The 24,097-nt window shown below is 49.0% G+C and overlaps 1 protein-coding gene across 1 annotated transcript in view; it reads right to left on the reverse strand.

Annotated features, from left to right (window-relative positions):
• Positions 1 to 494: 494 nt before the first annotated feature.
• ALG5 (ALG5 dolichyl-phosphate beta-glucosyltransferase) overlaps positions 495 to 24,097 on the reverse strand; it is a 45,144-nt gene continuing 21,541 nt past the window's right edge. Inside the window, exons 4-10 of the mRNA XM_078863017.1 lie at positions 20,899 to 20,967; positions 19,935 to 20,027; positions 16,737 to 16,850; positions 16,434 to 16,496; positions 10,500 to 10,651; positions 4,356 to 4,441; positions 495 to 3,651 (exon numbers count right to left, since the gene is read on the reverse strand). Of these exons, the coding sequence (XP_078719143.1) occupies positions 3,536 to 3,651; positions 4,356 to 4,441; positions 10,500 to 10,651; positions 16,434 to 16,496; positions 16,737 to 16,850; positions 19,935 to 20,027; positions 20,899 to 20,967 (693 nt within the window). The 3' untranslated portion in view covers positions 495 to 3,535. The remainder of the gene's footprint in view (positions 3,652 to 4,355; positions 4,442 to 10,499; positions 10,652 to 16,433; positions 16,497 to 16,736; positions 16,851 to 19,934; positions 20,028 to 20,898; positions 20,968 to 24,097) is intronic.

Here is a 24,097-nt window from a genome sequence, read left to right on the forward strand (position 1 = left end):
AAATATCATTTGCGGCGGGAGAAAATGTGCCTTGAAACTTGTGGTTGGGAGAAATTTCATTTGAAGCGTAGTTTTCTCGAGAGCTGTTCCCGAGTTCAGCCCCATCGCACGGTCAGCACCTCCTCCCTCTACCAGCCCAGGGTTCTCAGCGCAACGTTCAACTTCTATCGGTACACGTAAACTCGCTCGCTGATCGCGGACACCCAAGGGCTCGGCCTCGGCAAGTTAAGGTAATCTTCTTGGTTCTTTCGGTAAAGTCACGTAGAAGAGAAATAATAAAATAATAAAACATAATAAAATAATTCTCACGTTTCGGCCACAACGCAAGCAGCCGTCCTCAGGTGAAGAACAGGACCTGTTCTCAACGCAAGCAGCCGTCCTCAGGTGAAGAACAGGACCTGTTCTTCACCTGAGGACGGCTGCTTGCGTTGTGGCCGAAACGTCATGAGAATTATTTTATTATGTTTTATTATTATTTTATTATTTCCCTTCTACGTGACTTTACCGAAAGAACCAAGAAGATGAATCCCTGCAGTCACGAAAGCTTTAAATCGAAATTTAAGGTAAGGTAATTTACCCTTTTTACCAGGTGAAAGGGTAAAGGTGTCGACATGCCAAGGGGTAAGGTAAAGGGTCGGGTAAAAGTAGCGTGGAAGAATTACCCGGTAGGGTAAAGGTAGCGCGAAGTATTACCCGGTAAACACCTTGTTTACCGCTCGCTAAAAGCTCTGTGGAATCATCTTGAGTATTCTATATGAATAAAGCGCTACTACCTAGTATTTACCTGTTATAAACCTTTTTCATGTGTAATAGTACCCCAAAAATTACCCTGTAATCGGGTAATTTGTATGGGGTAAAGGTAAAAGGTAGGGTAAAGGCAGGCTCGTTGTTTTTACCTTTTACCTTGCCGAGGCCTACCCACGGGCTAGTGTCAAGTGCTTTGAAGTGGGTGCGGTAATTCAATAACTGTACATGCCAGTTGAATTGTATTTAAGTCGAGCTGGGATATAGCCCATAGCTGAACTATATCTCAGCTCTAAACTTAAGTAAAAATAAAACTGGCATATAATGTTGTTTTATTTTACCAGGTAAGGCCCACTATAGCTCTTTTTCAGAACCGACTTGGCCACGTAAGATCGCTCAAGGAAGTGGTGTATCACGTGGATATTTAAAGCAGCCAAACGCCCAAAACGCATGCTTCTAAATGTGGAGGGAAAAAAACAGGAGGACCCGGAGAAAAACACACGTGACCACGGGGAGAACATTTAATCACCACACCCGCCTATTTCCGCAATCCATTTCTCGACAGCACTGATTTATTGGTTTCCGCGACTCGACTAACCAGTTAGAGAGATAAACAAATACATCTCCCCTCTGTGTGTACATGGTGCCGCTGAACGGGAAGTGATGGGCGTTGCTTGGTGACGTGATCCCCCCATGAGCTGCGTCACTCAAGCTGCGCGAAACTCCTCGGCGGTTTCCCGGCTCAGGGTGGCGGTGGGCCAGGGCAGCCAATGTGAAGAATATTAGAGAATCAGAATCGTTATTTATACCGGAGGAATCCGATAAAGCTCTTTTTCACACATGTCCAGTAAGGGTGGGTGAGAACGTAATTTTTTTTATCCAACTCCTATTTTTAGCCGATTAATCGCCCCAATAGACGAATCGTCCCAGCTCCAAATTAGATCCTCGTAGTCATATTTACCCACAATTCTTATAGGCGGCAAACGAAGCTACCGATAGACGAATCAATTGAGGGCTTGAGGAGGTGGTGGGGGGTGGGGGGGTATGCCCTATAAAAATGAAACCAATTTGACTGAAAATCCTGCATTGATATAGGAGTTGCTGACAGTTTGATAGTGCCATTTCTCCACGCGTGAGATGTGCCTTGCAAACCACGAACACAGATAGGAGAGGGCACAGGAGATGTTTTATAAATGAGCAGCATGCGACTCAATTGAGCTGCTCTTTGTAAGGCAAGAAAATACGAGTCTCGTAGGATTCAATGCGAGACAGAGTTAGCAGGCAATTGTTCCTACGTGCATGTGCGCTCGAGTGCTTGTGCGCGTACACATCGATGCGTGCACACGTGCGCAGATGTGCGTGGAGGCTCGGCTGGCAAACAAAATGGGCTGCGGTGACATCACCGCCACTTAGTAGGGAACGTTGGTTGCATTGCGTTATTCCACGCATTTGCCTCTGTGCGCACGTACACACACACACGCGCACGTGTGCTGCAACATCAAGAATACTCCACGTGTGCGTAGTGTACAGGATTTAATTTGAAATGTTAATACATAAATAAATTTCAGTAAATGAACAGTCGGCAGTCTGTTTCACCACCGAAAAATAACGTTTAGGTCCACTGGCATATTGGTCGTCTGGACCAATGTTTCCCAGCAGCATCTGTTTTTTAAAAGGCCACAGCAGCTTGCTGATGAGCATGAGAAAGTTGAAACCGGCCAGGAGTTTGCCAGCAGAAACAAATACTACTAGAGAACATTCATCCAAGACGCCAATCGGGTTGATGGAGCTAAATGTTATTAATATTGTGGTGGCATTGCAGATCATGTTACATGTATTTATTAAACCCACATCATAATAACCCACAGTCCGTCAAGACGGCACGAGATCGTTTTTATACAAACATTGGTTCAGTAATAATGCACCCAACCACCCCCGCGTATCATCACCCCTGCCATCGAAAACAGGAAGAGTGGCGTTCCCAGCATCACCAATATAACCCCACCTGGGGTTCACCCTCGATAAAATAAAACGACAACCCATATATGGCCACAGACCTGGAAAGGCCACATGATACGAGAACCTCCGCAGATCACTCGGCCTTCAAGTGCACGCTCGGCGGCACAGCGAGGAAGCCCGCGTCAAGCCACCGCCGTCCAGTGCAAAGGCTTAACGAAGCGCTCTGTAGTTTCGTGTAAACCCTCGTTGGATTCGTCCACGGAATAACCACCCCCCCCACACCGCGTGCCGCCAGAGGTCGCAACCGGGTACCCGATACCCGTACCCTACCCGATACCCGGCTACCCGTACCCGACCGGGTACGGGTACGGGTAGCCGTTTGCGACCCTGGTGCGGCCGGGTACGGGTACAGGTAGGCCGTGAGTCACTGGTGAGAAACTGTTTGTCACTCATTTCCCAACGTCTTGTCTCTTCTCACAATTCAAGTTCCTAGAATCAACCCACCCGCGCCTGCAACATGGCTTCATCCCAGAGGTCGCAATCGGGTACCCGATACCCGTACCCTACCCGATACCCGGCCGGGTACGGGTAGCCGGGTATCGGGTAGGGTACGGGTACCCGTTTTCGACCCTGGTGCGGCCGGGTACGGGTAAGGAATCAAAACCCGTTTGCGACCTCTGCCTGCCGCGCCCCCCCCCGCCCCAGGCAACTTCCAAACGCACGTGGTGTTCCAAACGAGACGCTCCCGTGCGGTCTGTCGGCCCATGCGTGGGCAAGCAGGTGGGCGGGCGGGCAAGATAGCAAGTGCGGGCAATGTTCTGTCCACCGCCAATCACTCTTGCTTGTCGACGGGCTCAAGTCTCCATGCGCCGGTCAGGTAGCGCAGGCGGATGAAGAGCAGGTCCCGGCCCATCTGCACCCAGCTCCAGAAGGGAGTCAGCTTGGATCCTGTGGACAGAATTGCACGGTTGCTAAGCAATGGTAACGATAATAGAGGAGACGCGATTGCAATGATACGAAAGCGGAAGTGTCTCCTTGCACAGTGAATACAAGGGGTTGGCGGTAGTGGGCGTTGTTACCGACGGCCCACAGCCACCGACGGTAGAAATTCCACATTCCCACGGTGGGGTTCAGTCTCTCCGAAGGAGCGCTGTTGACTTGCGACAAACACTTTTTATTTAAATTTCGATTTAAAGCTTTCGTGACTGCAGGGATTCATCTTCTTGGTTCTTTCGGTAAAGTCACGTAGAAGGGGAATAATAAAAGAATAAAAATAAAACATTATAAAATACAATTCTCACGACGTTTCGGACGCTGTCTTTCCAACAACCCTGTTCTTCACCTGAGGACGGCTGCTTGCGTTGTGGCCGAAACGTCGTGAGAATTGTATTTTATTATGTTTTATTTTTATTATTTTACTATTCCCCCTCTACGTGACTTTACCGAAAGATCCAAGAACATTTTATTTACTCTGGCGGGATCGTAGGCTACTAAGTTAATCTCAAAACGGGATTTGAACTCAGAACCTTTCTGATTCTCAGTCAGATATCCCAAGCAGTGCCATCCAGCTGGATGACAAGTGACAGCTACACGTGTGTGTGTAAATAAGTACAAGTACTTAGACCGCGTATTCAAGTGGGCAATCAACGTACCCTCAATCTCCGTCCACCTCACGGCCACCTCTGCGACAGGGATGCTCAGGCACTGTGCGATGTACAAGAGCTCAACATCAAAGGCCCTGATAGAAAACACAACAGCAAACACGTGTGTTAATACGACGCACCGAGCACGAAGTGCACCGAATGTTTATGGCCACTGCCGGTGGAAAGGCCTCCACTAAATACGGTGTGCCTATGTATGTGTCTCTCTCTATGTATCTCTGTGATATCTGTCTGCTGATATGTCTGTCTAAATGTCCTCTGGTTATGTGTTTTTATCTCTCTCTCAAATTTAGCATTCTCAGGAAGAACGCAATCAACCAGGTAGGGTGTTGACTGTTATGTTATCCGACTCTCTGTTGTATTACATTACATTTCTAAGTATACTAGATTTGTGTTTCTATTTCATTTATACCTGATGATGATTGCTTGTGTTGCAATCAAAACGTCGTATGCTAGTATTTAATTTATTATTTTCTCTTTATACGTGACTTTACCGAAAGAACCAAAGAGTAATTCCTGCAGTCACGAAAGCTCCAAATTAAGTTTGGTGCTAGGGAGCCCCTATAGAGGCTCTTTGGTCTGCTCTTCTGAGCTGGCCAAACATCCAACAAGGGGTGGAAGCAAACGTACTTAATCCCACCACACAAGAACTGTCGTGGATTCATCCTTTGACTGGCCATCGAACAAAGACGGTCACCGCACCACGCGCGTTCAGATGTGCTCCTGCGGTCGTCTGGAACGCTCTCCCCTTCTGATATTAGGAAGCCACTGGAGCTATGCACGTTAAAATCTATATTGACAACTTATTTCTTTAGGACTGCTTTTTGTGTTTAGTTTTCTTGTCCTTCCCCCGCACATCCGATTAGCACGGTTGGCTACGTACGGTGTGAAATAAGTTCAATAGACATACGTACATCGTGAATTCTGCTGGGCGGGCAGAGGAGGCGAGATTTAAGAAACCTTCACATCGCTTTGATCGCCCCAGCAAAATGACAAAACTGCCCAACTCTGGGTCGCAAGTCCCAATTGTGCGGACCGCTGCACCACAGCAGCATCAAGATCACATCCACGCTGCGAAACATTTTTCTTCCGTGTTTATCTGCTCTCGTCACGAACGTCCTTTATGCAGATATCTTTTACTCCCACAAACCCACGAGACGGAAAATGAAAACACATTTTTGCACAACAACACTCCCACTCGCTTGGGTTTTTCTCCCACAACTACACGGCAGCAAGCAATGTTATTCCCACTGCTGGCGTGCGCGGCACCGACGCCACCGCTTGCACGTCGCGTGTTTTTGATGCGGGCGCGCGCTACGACGACGCTCCGTGGGATCGCGTCATGGAGATGCGTGGTGCATTTCAACAACCGTCTCGAATGCGTATCCACTTAAAATCTTTTACATTCACCCCCCCCCCCGTTGGGAAGGAGCTGAGTCTATCGCTCCGAGTCAAATAACAAATTCTCGCGTACACCAATGATTTACTGTATTGATCTCGTGCACCCCCCCCCCACTACCTTTCATCATTCAGTTGAACAGAAACAGATTTATCAGGAAAACGACTTGAGTCATGCCTCTTTGCATAGGTCACTGCCCGCAACATTAGCCGACTAAAGATTTTTGTTACTACGTAAAAGGGCAGTGTTAATGCGCTAATGGTGGTCTATTGTTTTTTTATATTGTATTTCAGTCAGAAAAGTATCTTGCTGCAGTTGCTGCCCAAACACACGTAGGTCAGTAGTCGTGTTGTTTGGAAATCCTCCAAATCAAGTTGTATTTATCAGTCACTTTCGCTTTGTTTGCAATAAAGCCATTGATCCAATTTAGTACCACATTAATTATTACATCTACAAAGAGAATTAACCGTTGTCTTGAGCCAACCATGTAAATAATGATGCTATCTGTAAGGGAAGTTACTCTCTCAGACAAGCCTCCCACTACTTTTATATTCATTTGTAAACACTGCCAAGTCGGTAAAGAATTACGAATTAAACCTGGCCAACGTTTAGGTGCCACTCTTTTTTTGTTCCTATTAAAAGAGTGAGCGATCCTGACTTGGTTCCAGATTCCAGACTTCAACTCGAGTTTGGTAACATTAGTAATGTACAATGGAAAATTTAACTTTTCATAGCGCTCTGCACCCACTGAATAAGAACTTCGTGAAATTCTTGAAATTCTTGAAATGATAGCTCAACGAAGTGGCTTACAAGATAGAAATTTATAGCAGCCAAATACTCTAAAACGCACATTGATTCTAAATGTGGAGGGAAAAACCGGAGGACCTGAAGAAAAAGCCACGCGACCATGGGGAGAATATCCAAACTCCAAATACACAGCAGCAGGCGTCAGGGTCGGGATCGAACCCACGACCTCCTGTAAACCCGGCGAGGTAGTTAACATCTCGCAACAGCGGTGCCCCTGCCAGTGAGTTGCCACTATCTGAAAGATGGTGATGTGAAATTTGGTTGCCAGCGACAGTTTCAGATCACTCATGGTGCAGTCGGGAATTTCTGTGACATCGCATCAGCCACTGATATTTATGAATGTTAAACAAACCCATTGTAATGTGTTGGTGCAGCCTGGCTTCAAGGTAGTTGCGGGTAGTGCAATATTTAGTTTTTAAGATAATATGTAATTGACTCAAGTTGATAGGCTGGAAACAAATATTTACTGAACATTACTTTAGGACAAAATGTGTAAACACGTTTCCCACCGACATTTAAAAACGGGCGGGTAACAATAGCTGGTAATGAGAAACGTTAAAAACACCGCTCGCTACAATCTACAAGATCACTATTTAAATAAACGGTTTATTGACTAAATATGTTTTTTTTGACTCGGTGCCACAAGGCTCCCTTTGGCCGTGCGGTGAAACCCGGTCTCCTCGTGGAGCCGAGTTTGGACACCAACGAGCGGCTCTGCCGTCTCCCCACAGCTCTAGGGAACGGTGACGGCAGCAACTGAGTCCAGCTGTCACGATCAGCCAGAGCAACGCACAGCGACAAGCGCTTTAGCAGAGGGAGGCCACGCGCTCACGGCGCGCAAGCGAGCGCGCGTACAGACGCAACCGCCGTCGAGCGGCGCGCATCACCGCCAGCAGGGGGTCGAACAAAAAAATAAAAAACCCTCGGAAGCTCCGACGGCGCTTTCGAGCTAAATTTGAAAGCAACCTCCGAAAGCGCGGCCGCAAATTACGCCGCCGGGGGGGCTTGCACGCACGCGCGCGCGCGCGAGACAGAGAGACGGATAAACACGTCGCGTTCGTTTTTCACGTTTCCCACCCTCCCCCCGCCACAACTGCGGGCGTACTCCATGGGCGAGTCCAAACCCGATCCCCCGACGGTTTCAGAGAGTTTCTTCTTTGCCGCCCGCTGGGCACGGCGGCACCGACACCTGTCTGTTGCCGTTTCTGTCTGCGTTGGTGACCTGCCAAAGCACGCGGTGCCCAGTAGTGTCTGTCCGTGTCAACAGAAATGTAACGTCCAACACGGACGGGGCGACCGACGGAGGGACACAACGGCTCAGCGGAGGGGTTGGGGGGCTGCAGTAGCAGCTTGTGACCCTGGTGCCCAGGCAACTATCTCTTGCTTCCCCGCCCACCCACCAGCTCAGTCGCCCGCCTGCCAGCCAGCCAGGCGGCCAGTCGGCCCACCCCTCGCAGCTCCCGGCACACATGCAGGCCGGCTCGTGAGCTGGCACAGTCGCCGGATTGTGTTACTGCCACGCAGCACATCGTGACCACCCGTCGCAGCACAAAGGGGGCCTTATTGCACTTTTAATTCTCAAACCACGCTGCCCAAAACGGGCTTTTGTTTGCTTATTAATATATATTTTTTTACATTTCATGTCCACGGCTGGCATGTGGCAGTTTCCTGCCAGTTAATATCGGCAATTAAGCGAATGGAAAGCGTCTTTTGAGGGACGAACATGCGTGTAAAGTACCATCGCTTTAACACGTAGGCTTTAAAAGAACCAATATCATCCAAAATATAGCTTTGTTGGGTTAGATAGCGTAACAATAAATGTGTCGTTAAACCCGCCACCAGCCGACACAGCCAATTAGTAAGTGTCACGTAAACAGCACTTGCCAATATGATTGTAAATGTTGTGGATTTGTTCTCCAACACACCGGTGTGCTGTACGAGTACACTACACTACTATACACTACACTATACACTACTACACTATACACTAGTGCTGTACGAGTAACGAATAGCCACGCTCTGTGTACGTGACAAGCCCCTTACTAATTGGCTGCGTCGGGTGGTGGCGGGTTTAACGACACATTTATCTTTACGCGATCTAACCCAAAAAAAACCCCCTCTATTATGGAGTACCATCGCTGCTGTGGTTATCTGCAAGATCGGTCAGCGTCTCCCCTACTTGCTGGTCAATGTCAGGACCCAGTGTCTTCATTGAGCCGTCAACTCACAATTGAAGCTTGCTAACGCTGAGCTGCTGCTGCAGAATAACAACTCATCCTCAGAGGAGATCAATACTGGATGTCGGAAAACCATTTGCGGTACGGTATGCCGGCTGATGCAAACATCTGTGGTAGGTTAAAGTGTGGGTAACATCCCATTCCAACTCATCCTGTGTACGTACAGTACACGGTAAACCTGTGCCAACAAGATTTCACAAGAACTAAAGGGCTGGGTCCTGGGATTAAACCGTAGAGTATTATTGGAATCTTCCACAAAGTGTAAAGAGCGAAAGGGTTCTTCTCTAACTGGGCGAGCCAAGCCACGTCCCAGAGAACAATAACGGGCTCACATTTGGTTTCCAGATGGGTGAACACGGGAGGCAACTGTGGATACAAGGAAGCACTAACTTCAATTTGCCGCTAGTCTTTCCAAGTAACTTTTTTGGTGTTGCGAAATAATCGCGGGCAGCACTTTTGCGGGGGGGGGGGGATACGGGGAGGGGGCAGAAAGTAAACAACGGAACTTTCCGCCGATGCCCCGCGATTGGGGCGCAAAGGGCAACACGGTGGCGAGTGAGTGACCGCGTGTGTAAACTCCGGCACAGATACTCGTGACAAAGACAGAGAATCCCTCCACCCCCCCACCCCCCCCCCATAGCCTTCAACAGCCTGTTGGGGCGAGTGCGGTTAGCGAACACATATTGAGGCTGGCACGGCACACAAGGGGGTGGTGGGGTCACCACATGATGCCCGGCTGCCTTTGGCTCATGGTTTTAAATGCCTGGCCAGGTACCCATTTGAGGTGGAGGTGACCTCGGGGAAAGTCAAAAGACCGCTTCAGACATCACTCGCCGCTGACGTTATTTGTGGCGGCCACTTCAGGAATTGAACTCAGGTTGCCGTTACATACCTACCAGGCAGTAATTTTATGCCAAGTCAACCTAGCAGAGGTCCAGAACATCTTCAGATATATCAATCGGTATTCATGGGATGCAACGATTCAAGTAGATTAATACGCTCATGATGCGTGCCACAAAAAAAAAAACGTTTGTATTTGTGCAGGTTGCATGCCGTGAGTTCACATGACCACAAGAGCTACTCAAGGCACCAACATTTAAAAAAAAACGATTCTCAGATCCAAATCACTGCCACAAGACTGTGACAATGCCATGAAATCGCAGGCCAAGTGTTAATGCCCGAGTCTCGCAAAGCCAGACGAAGAATTCTTTAGCGTCGAGTGACCGTTCTGCGAGCCACATAGCGGCAGAAAACCAATTATCAACTACGGATGAAGGTATTTATTAATTAATTAAATTTGTCAGTGGCCCGGAACAGCTACTACGGCCGGAGGACATACCGAGCAAACGAGGGCTCGCGATATCGGCAACACCGGGGGGGGGCGTGGGGGGGGATTTTTCTCCGGCTCCTCCGGTTTTTCCCTCCACATTTAGAATCAACGTGCATTTAGAGACACATGGCCGCTGTGAATTTCCGCGCGACGACACGCCACTTCGTCGAGCTATCGATTTGGGGGTGGGCCCTTACCTGGTTAAAATAAAAAAAATTGGGAGGTCGGGTTAAGAGTGACGTGGATGGGCGGCCACGGGGGGGGGGGCAGGGGGGGAACGCGCGAGCTGGCGAAAGGGGGGGGGGGGGGGTGTGGGTGGGGGGGACGAGGTGGGGGGGAGAGACCCGCCCGCTCCGGCGTACCAGCGCTCGACGTGCAGGCTGGAGAAGGTGCGCAGGGCGGCGGCGCGGCTCAGCAGCTTGAAGCCGCACTGCGTGTCGCGCACCCCCCGCACGCACAGCAGCCACACCAGGAAGTGGAAGCCGTACATGAGCAGCGTGCGGAAGTAGGAGCGCTGCAGTGCCGTTGTGGGATTTGGTGGCGACGGTGGTCGTGGGGGGGGGGCGGGTGGTGGGGGCGGGTGGTGGGGGCGGGTGGTGGGGGGTATAGGGGAGGGTAGAGAGGAGATGGAACGCATGGGGGGGGGGGTGGAAGGAGAGAGCGTTTAAAAGGGGGGCAGGGTGAGGATTGGGAGAGGTCATTATGGGGACGAGGGTAGGACACACAAACAATCCAACCGAAATTACATAAAAATAACACATTTCTGTCCCAAGTTTATTACAGTCGTGCTCAGGGCATTATGGCAGAAAGGCGAAAAGTCAATTCGGAATGCTCGCAGAGCAGCGCATCACCTTGTGCGTGAGAGAACGTCCCCGCAGGAGACATCACAGAATTCCTTATGAGACCCCTTCATTGTTTTTTATGCAAGCACGGCTCCGATACAGAAGTACGTTTGTCGCACTAAAGCCAAAGCGATATTTTTATATTCTCAAAGTTGAGATTTCACCAAAATAAGTGAGATTTTTTCTTTCATACGTTGGCTTTTTTTGTGTGAAGTCATTGGCGACTGAGCTAAGACCATCAACTCCCTACACTTAAGAACCCGGTTTAATCACCAGTGGCTGAACCCCGGATTTGAAACCAGAATCCCTTAAAAAGATACAACCCAAAAAACAAACAGCTGTTATCCAAAAGGCACACGTACGAGGCTGTACGACAACACGAGTTTTAGGCATCATTAAGCGCCGCCGGGGAATAAATAAATACTTTTAAAGTTGCGGTCAGACGACCCGACTCTCACTTCCGTGTTGCCACTGCATTGCCACTGCATTGAGACTGCATTGCCACTGCATTGCCACTGCATTGCCACTGCATTGCCACTGCATTGACACTGCATTGCCACTGCATTGACACTGCATTGACACTGCATTGCCACTGCATTGCCACTGCATTGACACTGCATTGCCACTGCATTGCCACTGCATTGCCACTGCATTGCCACTGCATTGCCACTGCATTGCCACTGCATTGCCACTGCATTGCCACTGCATTGACACTGCATTGACACTGCATTGACACTGCATTGACACTGCATTGCCACTGCATTGCCACTGCATTGCCACTGCATTGACACTGCATTGACACTGCATTGCCACTGCATTGCTACTGCATTGACACTGCATTGACACTGCATTGACACTGCATTGCCACTGCATTGACACTGCATTGCCACTGCATTGCCACTGCATTGCCACTGCATTGACACTGCATTGCCACTGCATTGACACTGCATTGCCACTGCATTGCCACTGCATGACAGCATAACGGAACGCTCTCGAAGTGATGTCACTGGTGTCGGGGCGGTGCGGGTGACTGCGATTTTAGAGCATTTTCGAAGCTTCAGCGCATGGCGGGGAATGCTTGGGACAGGCAGCCTTGGGTAGGTATCTACACCGCACAGTCCTTTTGCTAATCCACTGCTGGATGAATCCCTCTACCCAAAGTATCTAGAACATAGGCGCTCTGCTTTTTTTGGGTTACGTTTTTCTTTTAGCGACCCCCAGAATACAAGTAATTTTTCCCCCCCACCCCCCTGGGCATCTCTCTTGGCAGCTCTCAAAGACATATTCCACATTCACATGGGCAAGTACCACAGTCTAACCGTGGGACAATCGCCGCTGATTTTCTAACGCGGCGGCGGCGTCACTCTTTTTTATTGACCACGGGAGGATATATATGGCCGAACGGAATGAAATCAGATATGTATGCACGCACGCACACAAACGTAATACACGCCGAAACACAAATTGGGCGGTGGCTCCCAGCAAAAAAAAACCTCTGTGCACCGCATGCTTGTGCGATTGTCGAAAACGGGCAGATAATAACGAGACTTGACGTTAAGAGCAGCTGCCCAACTAAATACGCGTGACGAATATTGACTCCAGAGCAGAAGCTAAGCGACGTCGAAGAAACAATTCTGCACGCTAATGAAGAGCGAATCGTTCTTTTTGGTCGCGCTTTGCTACGTCGGACGTAGATGCGCATGCACGGCAAATTAGATGCACGTCAAAAAAAACCTCGCTGCCGCGTTTCCGTTGCTTACGCGTGCAACCGAAACATGACAGGAAATCTTCTTAAAAAAAATGCACGGTTAAATAAGCACAACTCTGTTCTGTGTCTCTGAAATATAATAAATGCACATTGTGTTCCGTCGGCCCGGCTGGCTGTCCAGATGCAAACATTAACCAGCGGCGTTTGTTTAAGCAGGTGAAGGTCTGGACTGGTTTTTTCGACATTCTGGGTCTCATCAGCCGAAGTCTGGCTTGGGTTTGTATCTCCAAAAAAAAATAAGAGGAGAGTAAAACGGGAGATAAAAAAAATGAGAGAGGAATATTTTTGCCAAGACATTTGAAAGGAAGGAAGCAGGGGAAGCAGCCGGAGAAGAACAGATGCTGCTTATGGGAGGACAGCTGTGTGCGGGAGCGTGGAATCGCGTGAACACGTGGCGGGTGTATTTGTGTCTACACGAGACTCCAGCGAGCCAGCCCGGGTAAGTATGATCACCCGAAACGGACTGGGCGTGGCAGATCCATGTCAAACCCACGCACACACGTTTTTGTTATAGCAGTCTGCGCTCGTTCTACGACCAGCGTGCAGTGGACAGAGCCCGCTGTCGATCGGTAGGCCCTAATATCACAAGCAGCATTGAGCCGCAGAGCATTTCCTCGTGGGAGGCCACTGCAGACCAATGTTGTTGTAAAATAGCAGTCTTGCCCACACGGTTTAAAATGAAAATACATTTGGCCATGGCAAGCTTTACGATACACTCAAATAGCACGTTCTGTTATTGCAAGCAATCTATGTTACAACAATATTTTATTTAGTATTTGTCCTCCCTCATCATATATTCATCATACCAAAATGAGTAAGAGCTTATTTTTGACTAGCAGGAAGCAGGGAGCTGTGGTATTGATGATAAGCTACGCATAAGTAATGACTTTTGACCGAGGTCAAAAAAACGGGATCAGCATGTTACAGCGTGCTCATCTCAGGTCTTAAAATGTCTAAACTCTCTTTCAGTTCCTCTCAATTTCTGTTGAGCTCCATGTTGGGAATAGTTTGTAAAGTAAATAAAAACGTGGGTAACACGTGGGAGACAGAAAGAGTTTCCGTGGAGATGTAAACTAACATTTCACAGGTATTTCTAGTTTCACACAATCAGATTCTCCAAGTGATTATAAACAACCTTAAGGAGGGCTTTAGACAGTTCAGTCACTTATTGCTGGATCTCTCTCCGTCATCACACAATACAATCTGTGTTTATAAAGCATCTAGATGTGATCACAATTCAAGACTACTGTCGGCGGTCACGTATTTCGTTCTGGGCAGTCCCTCGATTTCTCACAGCGCGCGATCCATCTTCGGGCTGCCAATGCCCATCTCATTTTTAAATCCTTTATATTAAGTTCACTTGCTTGCGCGCTTACGACCGTGCAAATCTTTCGGTCGTTTTTTAACCCACTTCCCGTGATCCAATCGAGCTGACATTTTCCACACAGACTCGTTGTGCGTGACAATTTATTTTCGTGAAAATGTTTTTCCATAACTTTACACTTTTTAGGAAAAAAAAATATATATTTAATTACCAATTGCTTAATGGTGGCAGGCAATCATCTGACCCATAGGTGGCAGCCATCTCAAGCCAGAGGACGAGAGGACTCTAGCCGCCACGCATATAAAGGATTTATAGTGAAAAACTTTGTTTTTACGGGTAAATTTTTTTAGAGCTGCTTTTTGTGTTTAGTCTTGTTGTTGTTGCTGTCCTTCCCCCGCAGAGTCCGATTAGCGCGGTTGGCTACGTACGATGGTGCGAAGGAAGTTCAACGTACACACACGCGTACCCACATACGTCGCATGTCTCGATGGGGAAAAGGGATTAGGCTCACTCCAAAGTAGCGCTTGTGGGCGTTTATCAATAATTAACTTTGTTTCAGCGCAAAATAGATTTTTAAAAAAATTGATTCTCTTAGGAGAAAGAGAGTAAACTCGTGTGGACATCCTTGTTGACGACCGTTTGTGTTTTACTCGTTCCGGATAAAAATAACCGTGTTGGATTAATGACGAAACCCTGTTGTTGGTCGCCTTAACGTCGTTGGCCGATTCAAGAGGGAACACGTGGCACTTGATTATTTGTGAGTTCACGTTTGCGGCCGGTAAGATTGTTTTATCATCTCCCCATTGTCAAAATTTAAGAGAAGGCATATTAGGAGGCAATGTTGAAATACGTGGGGATATCGTTTTACATTGATAAATATAGAACGCTTAAATGCCCTTTTTAAATATTCTTGGTTCTTTCGGTAAAGTCATGTAAATGGAAAACTAAAAAACTAAACAATCTAATAAAAATAATCAAATTCAATTATAACAAAAATAAAATATTAAAATAATAAATAGAAAATAATAAAATACAATATGAATTCCTGCAGTCACGAAAGTTTTAAGTCAAAATTTTACTGCCCTTTTTAACTTTTGTACCTGAGTGCAGCGCTCATACCAAGCTGCACTTTGCTACAATTTAGCATTCGTTACATTTTTATAAACCAGTCGTAAAATAACCGTTCAGCGTTGAACTGCTCGGATATCGCCTCACGTTTTCTAGACCCTCAAAATACACAACTATTAATGTGAGCGTAAAAAACGCCGGTCAGTTTTTTCTCCAAAATAAATATCCTGCTTGCCAACGAGGCGGCGTGTTGCGACGGTTTAGCGGATCGAATCTCCCCCCTCCCGCCCTCCTTCAAGCAATGCCGAGGGTCGTAATGATGTCACAGGGTATTTAACATCCACTTCATAGCAGATGGTTGCACGTTGGTAATTCGCCCCCCCCCCCCCCCAAAATCATCACATGGTGGCTCGGGGAAGTAAGCACAAGGACACCCCACCAATATCGGATGACATTACGTCTCGGTAAAAAGGCAAATTAGCGCACGGCTCGCTGCCCTCTTGGAAGAGCTGCATTGCCCACAGTGCCGCTCGGTGCAGTACCGTCGGTCCCGAGTAATGATTCGCGCAAAAGGCGATTTCTAGACGCCACAAGGAGTGTACCAGGAACCACACGATCGGTCCTCCCGTCAAGCAAGGCAGGACCGATTGTATGGCGACAATCGCGCCTCTTGCCGTCTAGAAATAACCTTTTGCATCTATTAGGATGCTCTGTGCTACTATCATTATTTTGTTTCCAGCCTGCACGCACACGCCTGTCTGATGAGTGTCTCAACATTTAAAGAAAGTGTTTCGGAAATAGTTTGAACTGTAGTCAACTACGATCTCCGTGTGGGTAGCAACTCCCCGGCGCATGTTTCCAATGCACAAACCCCCAGCAGCTGGCGAATGCCGTGGAGTTCTGCAGAGGTTCCTAAATAAAGCCTCGCCGAGAACCCCAAACACTACGCCCACACATCTCTGAGCTGCCAACAAAAACTGTGGTGACTGTGTTAACCCCCTTCAGAACAGCAAAAACTGCTGCCTGCGCACACCTCTGCCACAAAGGGGGAGATTAAAGATGACCCACGGTGCGGTGACCGTGGCCACCAGAACACAACGATGGACAGACATCTCTACCAACTGCATTCTCCGTCCCCGCTCTCTGGCGGACTGCGCGGAATTAATCGCGCTACTCCCGATGCCATGACGTGGCTCGCAATCTTAATCCTGGGACGTACACATTGACATGAGACGTGGCCATGCGTTATGACGACGGAGAAGCGCAGCGGTGCTCGAGTGTGCGAGCGGCTCACCTGAGCGATGGAATCCTGCTCTAGGTGGGCACGGGAGCCACAGGAGATGGCCAAGAGACCCGGCTGGCAGGACAGGGAGACAACGTGGGTGTTTGTTTACACGGCGGTCCGGTTAACGGTCAACAAAGTCGCAGCCAACGAAATCATCGTGCATTTTGAGACCGGTGTTTTTTTTAAAACGAATACTTTCAAAAAACGCCTTCAGATTTCATGACGTGAATTCTGTATTTTCTCACGCCGTTCATGCAGCTAAATGTAACCCGCGCCGTGAAAGGGTGCGGTCGACGGGAAACCCAAACTCACTTCTCTCCCCAGGAGCTTCTTTTGTGCCGCCTCCAGTTTTTCCAGGTCGGGGAACTTGGTGGCTCCATCGGCGTCTGCCATGAGCAGAGACTCTCCACGGGCACAGAACATGCCCTGCGTTGCGGGGGAAGAGACATGTCGCCCGTCACACCGGCGTTCTTCCACCACTCTCCCCTGGCTCAGAGTAGAGGTCGCAACCGGGTACCCGATACCCGTACCCTACCCGATACCCGGCTACCCGTACCCGGCCGGGTACGGGTACGGGTAGCCGTTTGCGACCCTGGTGCGGCCGGGTACGGGTACGGGTAGGCCGTGAGTCACTGGTGAGTAACCGTTTGTCACTCATTTCGGGTAGGGTACGGGTATGGAACGGGTACGGGTACGGTTACCCATTTGCGACCCTGGTGCGGCCGGGTACGGGTACGGGTAAGGAATCAAAACCCGTTTGCGACCTCTGGCTCAGAGACAAAGTTCCCCCGCGTGGCCTTTAAGAGACGATCGGGGCAAGTGCTGTTAACGAGCACCTATTCATGCTCGGTCACCTTTGGCAGGACAAAGGCACACAGCACCAGGTACTCATTTTAATGCCAAGTCGATCTCGGGGAAGGCTCAGGACCAGTTCGGACATCACTCGTAGCCCATGTAAGTAAGTGGTGAACCGTAAATAGAACTCAGGCCTTGACTTAAAGCTTTCGTGACTGCAGGAATTCATATTCTTGGGTCTTTCGGTAAAGTCACGTAGATAGGTTAAAAGAAAATAACAAAGGACAAAAAACTACGACGTTTCGGTTGCTTGTGTTGCGATCGAAACGTCGTAGTTTTTTGTTATTTTCCTTGAACCTATCCACGTGACTTTAGCGAAAGACCCAAGAATAAGAACTCAGGCGGCTTGGATCCGAAGCGCAGTGCGCTCACCACAGCGCCACCGCTCCCCAACTCTTGTACAATACACAGGACTCGCGCGCGCACACACACACACACATGAAACACGCAATAATTCACACACCCAGAGACGAGGGGAACTGTCACAATTGTGATTCAATTCGAGATGGAATTCTTGTTTCGTTTGTACTGTCTGCACCTATCTGTCTCGTTTGCTATGTCTTGTTCATCCTGTCTTCTCCATTCCCGTTAGCCAAGATGTTATATTTGCATACAAATTGCATGAGAAGTTATAATACTGTCAGTACAAGCTGTAGCGCAAGTAATTCGGGCTTAATAATGGACTCTTAATCAGTCGATGCATTGCTACGCAACGCACTATTGTTACATTAACAAATGCAAAATATCCAGAATTATGCTAAAATTGTGCTACACTCACCCCGTTTAGCAAATAAACTTTCTACGCTTGCACGAGACATGTCATCTCCGTTGCCACAACCGTCAAGCATCTCATTTCCAAAATAAACCTTGAAAGTCCTTTATGTAGCCAGGGAAGCCTCTAAAAGTTGCAAGACCCTTTTTGAAGGGGTCCTGCTTATGATGTTTGTCCAATTCCTTATTGGGCATTTCATTGCATGTGGGAGGAAACGCTTATGCCCGAAGCCCACAGCGGGCAGCAAGGATGCACACAAAATAAGAAATCGAGAACGAATGACTAATGAGAATATTGGTACGGACATGCAAGGCAATGTCTGGGTTTGCACCAGCTATTATGTTTCAGAAATTATATTCCTCGTGTGCAAGAGTTCATAAAGACTTTACTTTGCACGTGCTCTTGAATTCTATCATCACACCCAGTTGGCAAAGATCCTCCATGGACTTGCCACAGCCTATCTCTCCCCTCTCATCTCATTCTACTCCCCTCCATGGACTCTTTTCTGCTCCAGAAACCAAGGCCCTCTGTTGAAGCTCCCAGCCAAACGGTGTCTTCACGAATGCTGCTCCTATGATCTGTCGACTCCATGTCTCTGTCCAAATCCAGGTTCAAGAGCTCCCTTTTATCTCTGCCTACGACCCGCTTCTCTCTTAGAGAATAAATAAAAGCGTACGGTGTCTTGAGATCTTAGTCGCATTTCGATTGCTGTACCGACACAAATGGTACTTGTGCTGCACCCGTATATATCCAGCTGAACCAATCACGCACTACGCACCATATCACCACCTCGCGCGCTGCAGAATTTCCTCGGCAGTCTTGCCAAAGCCACCTCGCCGACGATGTTGACGAAGCTTTTGTCGAATACGCTCCAACGTTATGGAGCCATATTTTGACGTGAACTTTGGTTGTTGAATTCTAAGCAATTGTTCAAGAGCGTGGCTCTTCCGCAAAGGCATTTTCAATTTGAGCGCAGTTCATTAGGAGAGTGTCTGTGTGCGTGTGTGGTTATTGATTGGATGCAGGACCTGGGTGAATATGCCTAACAGGCACTTTGGGTGCGGTGTGTGGGATGTGATGGGTGTGGTGTGATGAGTGTGGTGTGTGGGATGCGTGATGGGTGTAGTGTTGAGGATGTGTGATGAGTGTGGTGTGGAGGATGTGTGATGAGTGTGGTGTGGAGAATGTGTGATGGGTGTGGGGTGGAGGATGTATGATAGGTGTGGTGTGGGGGATGTGTGATGGGTGTGGTGTGGTTGGTGTGTGAACGATGCATTTCCGTAAGTTGCAATGTAACAATGTGTTATGGATGAGCTAACCGACAAGCAACGAGGGAACAAGACAAGCAATGTCTCCCATGCTGTTCAATTCAGGTTGCTGAAGGCAGAGACCACAGATTTGGGGCGGGTGTACAGTACAACAATGGGTTTTGCTGCACTCTGCTGCTCGCCACGCAGTGCCCCCGGCAGCGGACACCCATCCAAGCACCGTCCAGGCTCAATCCTGCTTAGCTCCGAGCTGTGACGAGATTGGGCGCGTTGCGGGCGATGTACCGAGACTCGCGCTTGGCGTGTCGACGCACAGCGCTTTGCACGTGCGTCGAGCAGCGGGGTGGCGATGTACGTCGTACGTGTGTATGTATGTTGAACTCCTTTCGCACCCTTATGTAGCCAACCGTGCTAATCGGAGGTGCGGGGGAAGGACAACAAATTAAACCTAAAAAAGTAGTTCTTAGGAAATGAGTTTTCAATTTGCATTTTAAAATGGATAGCTCCAGTGGCTTCCTAATATCGTAATGAACAGCGTTCCAGACAGCCGCAGCAGCACAATGTGTGTGTTAGGTGGTGCGGTGCGGTGAGCGGGGATGCCGGTGTGACGCCCACCCGCTTCACGGCGCCACCCTTGCCGCGGTTCCGCTGCAGTGTCAGCACCCGCACCCTCTCCACCCCAAAGCGCTTCACGTAGCCAAGCGCCACCTGTTACCGCACAAGCGGTGAAACGGACGCAGGACCACAACACAGAACAACGTTCGATTTAAAGCTTTCGTGACTGCAAGGATTCATCTTCCTGGTTCTTTCGGTAAAGTCACGTAGAAGGGAAATAATAAAATAATAAAACATAATAATATAATTCTCACGACGTTCCTGTTCTTCACCTGAGGACGGCTGCTTGCGTTGTGGCCGAAACGTCGTGAGAATTATTTTATTATGTATTATTTTTATTATTTTATTATTTCCCTTCTACGTGACTTTACCGAAAGAACCAGGAAGAAGAACAACGTTCGTTTTGTTTGCCACTTCTCCCGACTCCCTGACAAGCCGTAAGTGAGCATTTGCGGGTTTACACCTTTTTTTTTTTTACCCAAAATACATTCCAATTTTGCGTCGAGCAGTCCCCCTCCGTAACGTTTATCAGCGCTAGGCCATGAGCCAAAGATGCATCAATTTGGAACCCTTGGAAGGGCAGTGCATCAGCAGCCGATGCTGGAGAAGAGCCTGCAGAAGTTGGTATCACAGAACTACATCTCCTCCTCCTTCCTTCTGAGAGCCCTTTCAACGACCTCTCATCTACACGAGGGGGCAACTGCAATTTCCCATACGTCCGGCTGAAGAGATTTTCATCGCGTGGAAGTCCAAAAACGAAATAATTCTCAGAGGTGGAAATTTGCCAAATTAATTTGCGAACTCAATTTTATCCGGCGCGCGTGTGTGCAGTGATTGACGACCAGCCTGAGATCAAACAATAGAGTGGGAACCCTCCTGACGGGAACTTGCCAGCACGATACAAGCAAAGACAGAGAGGAGGTTTTATTGCTGAGGGCCGATGATGCTGCTGCAATTCTTTCACCTCCGTCGTTTTATCTTTGCTGCCGTCATCCACGACGATCAGCTCGTACGAGAACTTCCCGTCGCGTTTCTGCGCGACAGAAAATATAACAAGCGGAGACAGACGATGCCTGTTAGATGCACACACGGAGACAAAGATCACCCCCCCCCCGGCCGCCCCCTTGTATCGCCTAGAACACACTCCTGTTGCGAGTAGCACCTATTGAGGCATGACGCCCGGCCGCCGCCGCCGGTTTCACACGCCGGGGCAGGTACCCATTTAAGGTGGAGTTGACCTCGCGCGGGAGGTCAAAAGACTACTTCAGATATCACTCGCCACTGTTGTTAGCCGTGGCCAGGAATTGAACTCAAGTTGCAGTTACATACCTCCCAGGCACTCCTTTTATACTGGTAGAAACCTCCTGGTTACACCAGCCCACAGGGGATTATTGTATCTGTCCATCCGGGTGGGGAGGGGCTGGGTGGGGAGGGGCTGGGTGGGGAGGGGAAGGTGGGGAGGGGCTGGGTGGGGAGGATGGGGCTGGGTGGGGGGTGGGAGGGGTGGGGCTGGGTGGGGAGGGGCTGGTCACCCTGTGGTGCCCTTATAAAACTCAACGTTTAACCTACTCACGCCGGCTTGTGCCCGCCCTCACAGTCGGGCATATTTGCGGAATACACCACGCCGCCGTTGACCCTGGCCATTGATCAAGCAACCCAACGTTCCTACCAGCTCCCTCCGCAGGAATGTGTTTATTATGACGGAAACGGTTCGAGTGCTATGACCACCACCATGACAGATTGCCTTTTGACTCCGCATTGCTGTTTTTACTCCGCCACGGTAGCGAGATGTTTACTACCTCCCCGGGTATGCAGGAGGCCGTGGGTTCGATCCCGACCCTGGCTCGTGTATATTTGGAGTTTGCATGTTCTCCCCGTGGTCACGTTGGATTTTTCTCCGGGTCCTCTGGTTTTTTTTTTCCTCCACATTTAGAAACGTGCGTTTGCAGTATTTGACTGCTCTACATTTCCACACAATAAGCCACTTCGTTGAGCAACCATTTGTGACCAGGTCGTTTCTGAAAGAGAGCGATGTAGCTAATTGGGCTTTACCTGGCAGTTTATTTGCACACTGCACCAGGTACTCATTTCAGGCAGAGTTCACTTACACACCACACACAACATACATACACGCACACACAGGCCTACGATTCACTTGTGCATATGCACAAACCATAAATTGAGAACAGCCCTCTTCTTGTTATTTTAACCTTGTTATTTTGCACTCAAAGGAATAACAGTGACGCAAACGCCACTCCCTTTTCCACAGTTGATTTTGCCAATCCTTAACGAACGTTTGTCACACAGCAGTGGGTTTACATTAGAGCTGGATTATCCAATTATTTAAGTAATGGATTATCGGTTTCATTACTCTCGACCGATCAGACATCACGGAAATAGTCGGGGAGGAAAAAAAGTCTTACCCCTGTTCCTACATGTGCCGCTTGATGGGAGGTAATGGGGGGAGGAACCTGATGACCTCATCGGCATCATCACAACGGTCACGCTGGGCGTGGCTTTAAGGGGGTTTCCTGCCTTCGGGAGGCATAATGTGGGGACGGGCCGCCATTTAAAAGGAGCTTGAGTAATCGACCACGAGAAAAGTAGTCGGTGACAATCTTTAACCGATTCGTGGACGAATTATCCCAGCTCTAGTCCACAATGTGCCGAGCAGGCAATGCGTGTTGTATGTATGTTCAACTTCTTTCGCACCGTACATAGCCAACTGTGCAGTTTTAAAGAAGTGAGTTTTCAATCTAGATTTAAAAGTGTGCACCTCCAGTGGCTTCCTAATATCGGAAGGGAGTTCCAGACGGTGGCAGAAATGGATCTCAAAGCGCGCGAGATGCAGTGACTGCCTTTGTTCGATGGCTAGCCAAAGTCCGCTGCGAGGATGACCGAAGTTCGCGTGATGGAAAGGCAACGCACCAGCTTTCTTTACAGGATGACAATTTGCCACTGGTGGGATTACAACGCACAAAGAACAGTCGTCACAATTCGGAGAATCCACGCTTTGTCGTGGCCTACAGCTCATGTGGGCAGGTGGCGTGTGGCTCATAGTACGACCCGGCGGCATGGTAAGAGATGGACTGACAAGCCACTCCCTTTTCCGTTGTCATCAAGGCCACGGCAGAAAGGGGGGGGGTGGTTGACTCATCGCATCTGGTTTCTGACGCACGTGGCTTGGCAAGAAAAACACACAGCCAGATGCTAACCACCACACCCCCAGCCCGCCCGCCACCTCCTTGTTGGCGAGGGGTGCGTGAAAACAAGTGGATGATAACGGCAGAGCTAACTCGCCTACGCAGATGCGCGCACACACACACAAGGCCAGCACGTGTAATCGCGCTGATACCACAGTGCGCCAAATTTTAACAAGTTATTTTTCTTCTTCTGCCATTGAAAGGAAAGTTCGTCACATTTCGGCCAACTGGCTTTCTTCAAGGAACAAAAGAGGCTTACACGGAGAGAGAGAGAGATAGGAAGAGCGCGAGAGAGGCAGGACTAGAATTGAGCTCAACTTAGTTCCTGTAGAAGGTTCCAAGTGCGAGGAGTGAAACGTCGGAACACTGCATCCGCCAACGCACAGCACAACCCGAAAACACAATATTAAAATCGGTAATCACACACCAGCTTGCTGCTCTCCTTTCAGTCGTGCCATGCGGGCCGCATATATGCACAGCGCCGTGCCATGTCGACGTATTACGCTCGCAGATGCCCTTCCCCCAACATCCTCACGCCTGCCCCCCTTCCCTCCCCTCCACCCGACCTTCCCTTCCCCTAAGAGCTGGCCCTTGCATCAATAATTCAGGACGTGGAGTAACGGAGGAGTGAGCGCAGGGGTGAGTGGGTGGCTGCCGAGAGAGGAGGGGAGGAGGAGGGGGCATGGAATGGATGGCGAGGAACTGGACTGGGTAATGGATAACACGAAGGTGGTTGAGCGGTGCCGTCTGCAGGGGACACCACAGAGGGATTGGGCAGAAGGGAGAATGGTAGAAACAATGAAACGGGGTTTTAGGGAGAGTGAAAACAAATTGATGTGCTGGGGCCACAGCTTCAAATCTGTAACTGATGAGAAAAGCTATGGCATCAGAAACGTAACCACAGGCTGGAAACAAAAAGAGATAATCACACAACGGTGCGCAGCACTGCACGTGCTGTGT

Source organism: Lampetra fluviatilis, chromosome 15, assembly GCF_964198595.1.
Source record: "Lampetra fluviatilis chromosome 15, kcLamFluv1.1, whole genome shotgun sequence".
NCBI classification, from domain to species: Eukaryota; Metazoa; Chordata; class Hyperoartia; order Petromyzontiformes; family Petromyzontidae; genus Lampetra; species Lampetra fluviatilis.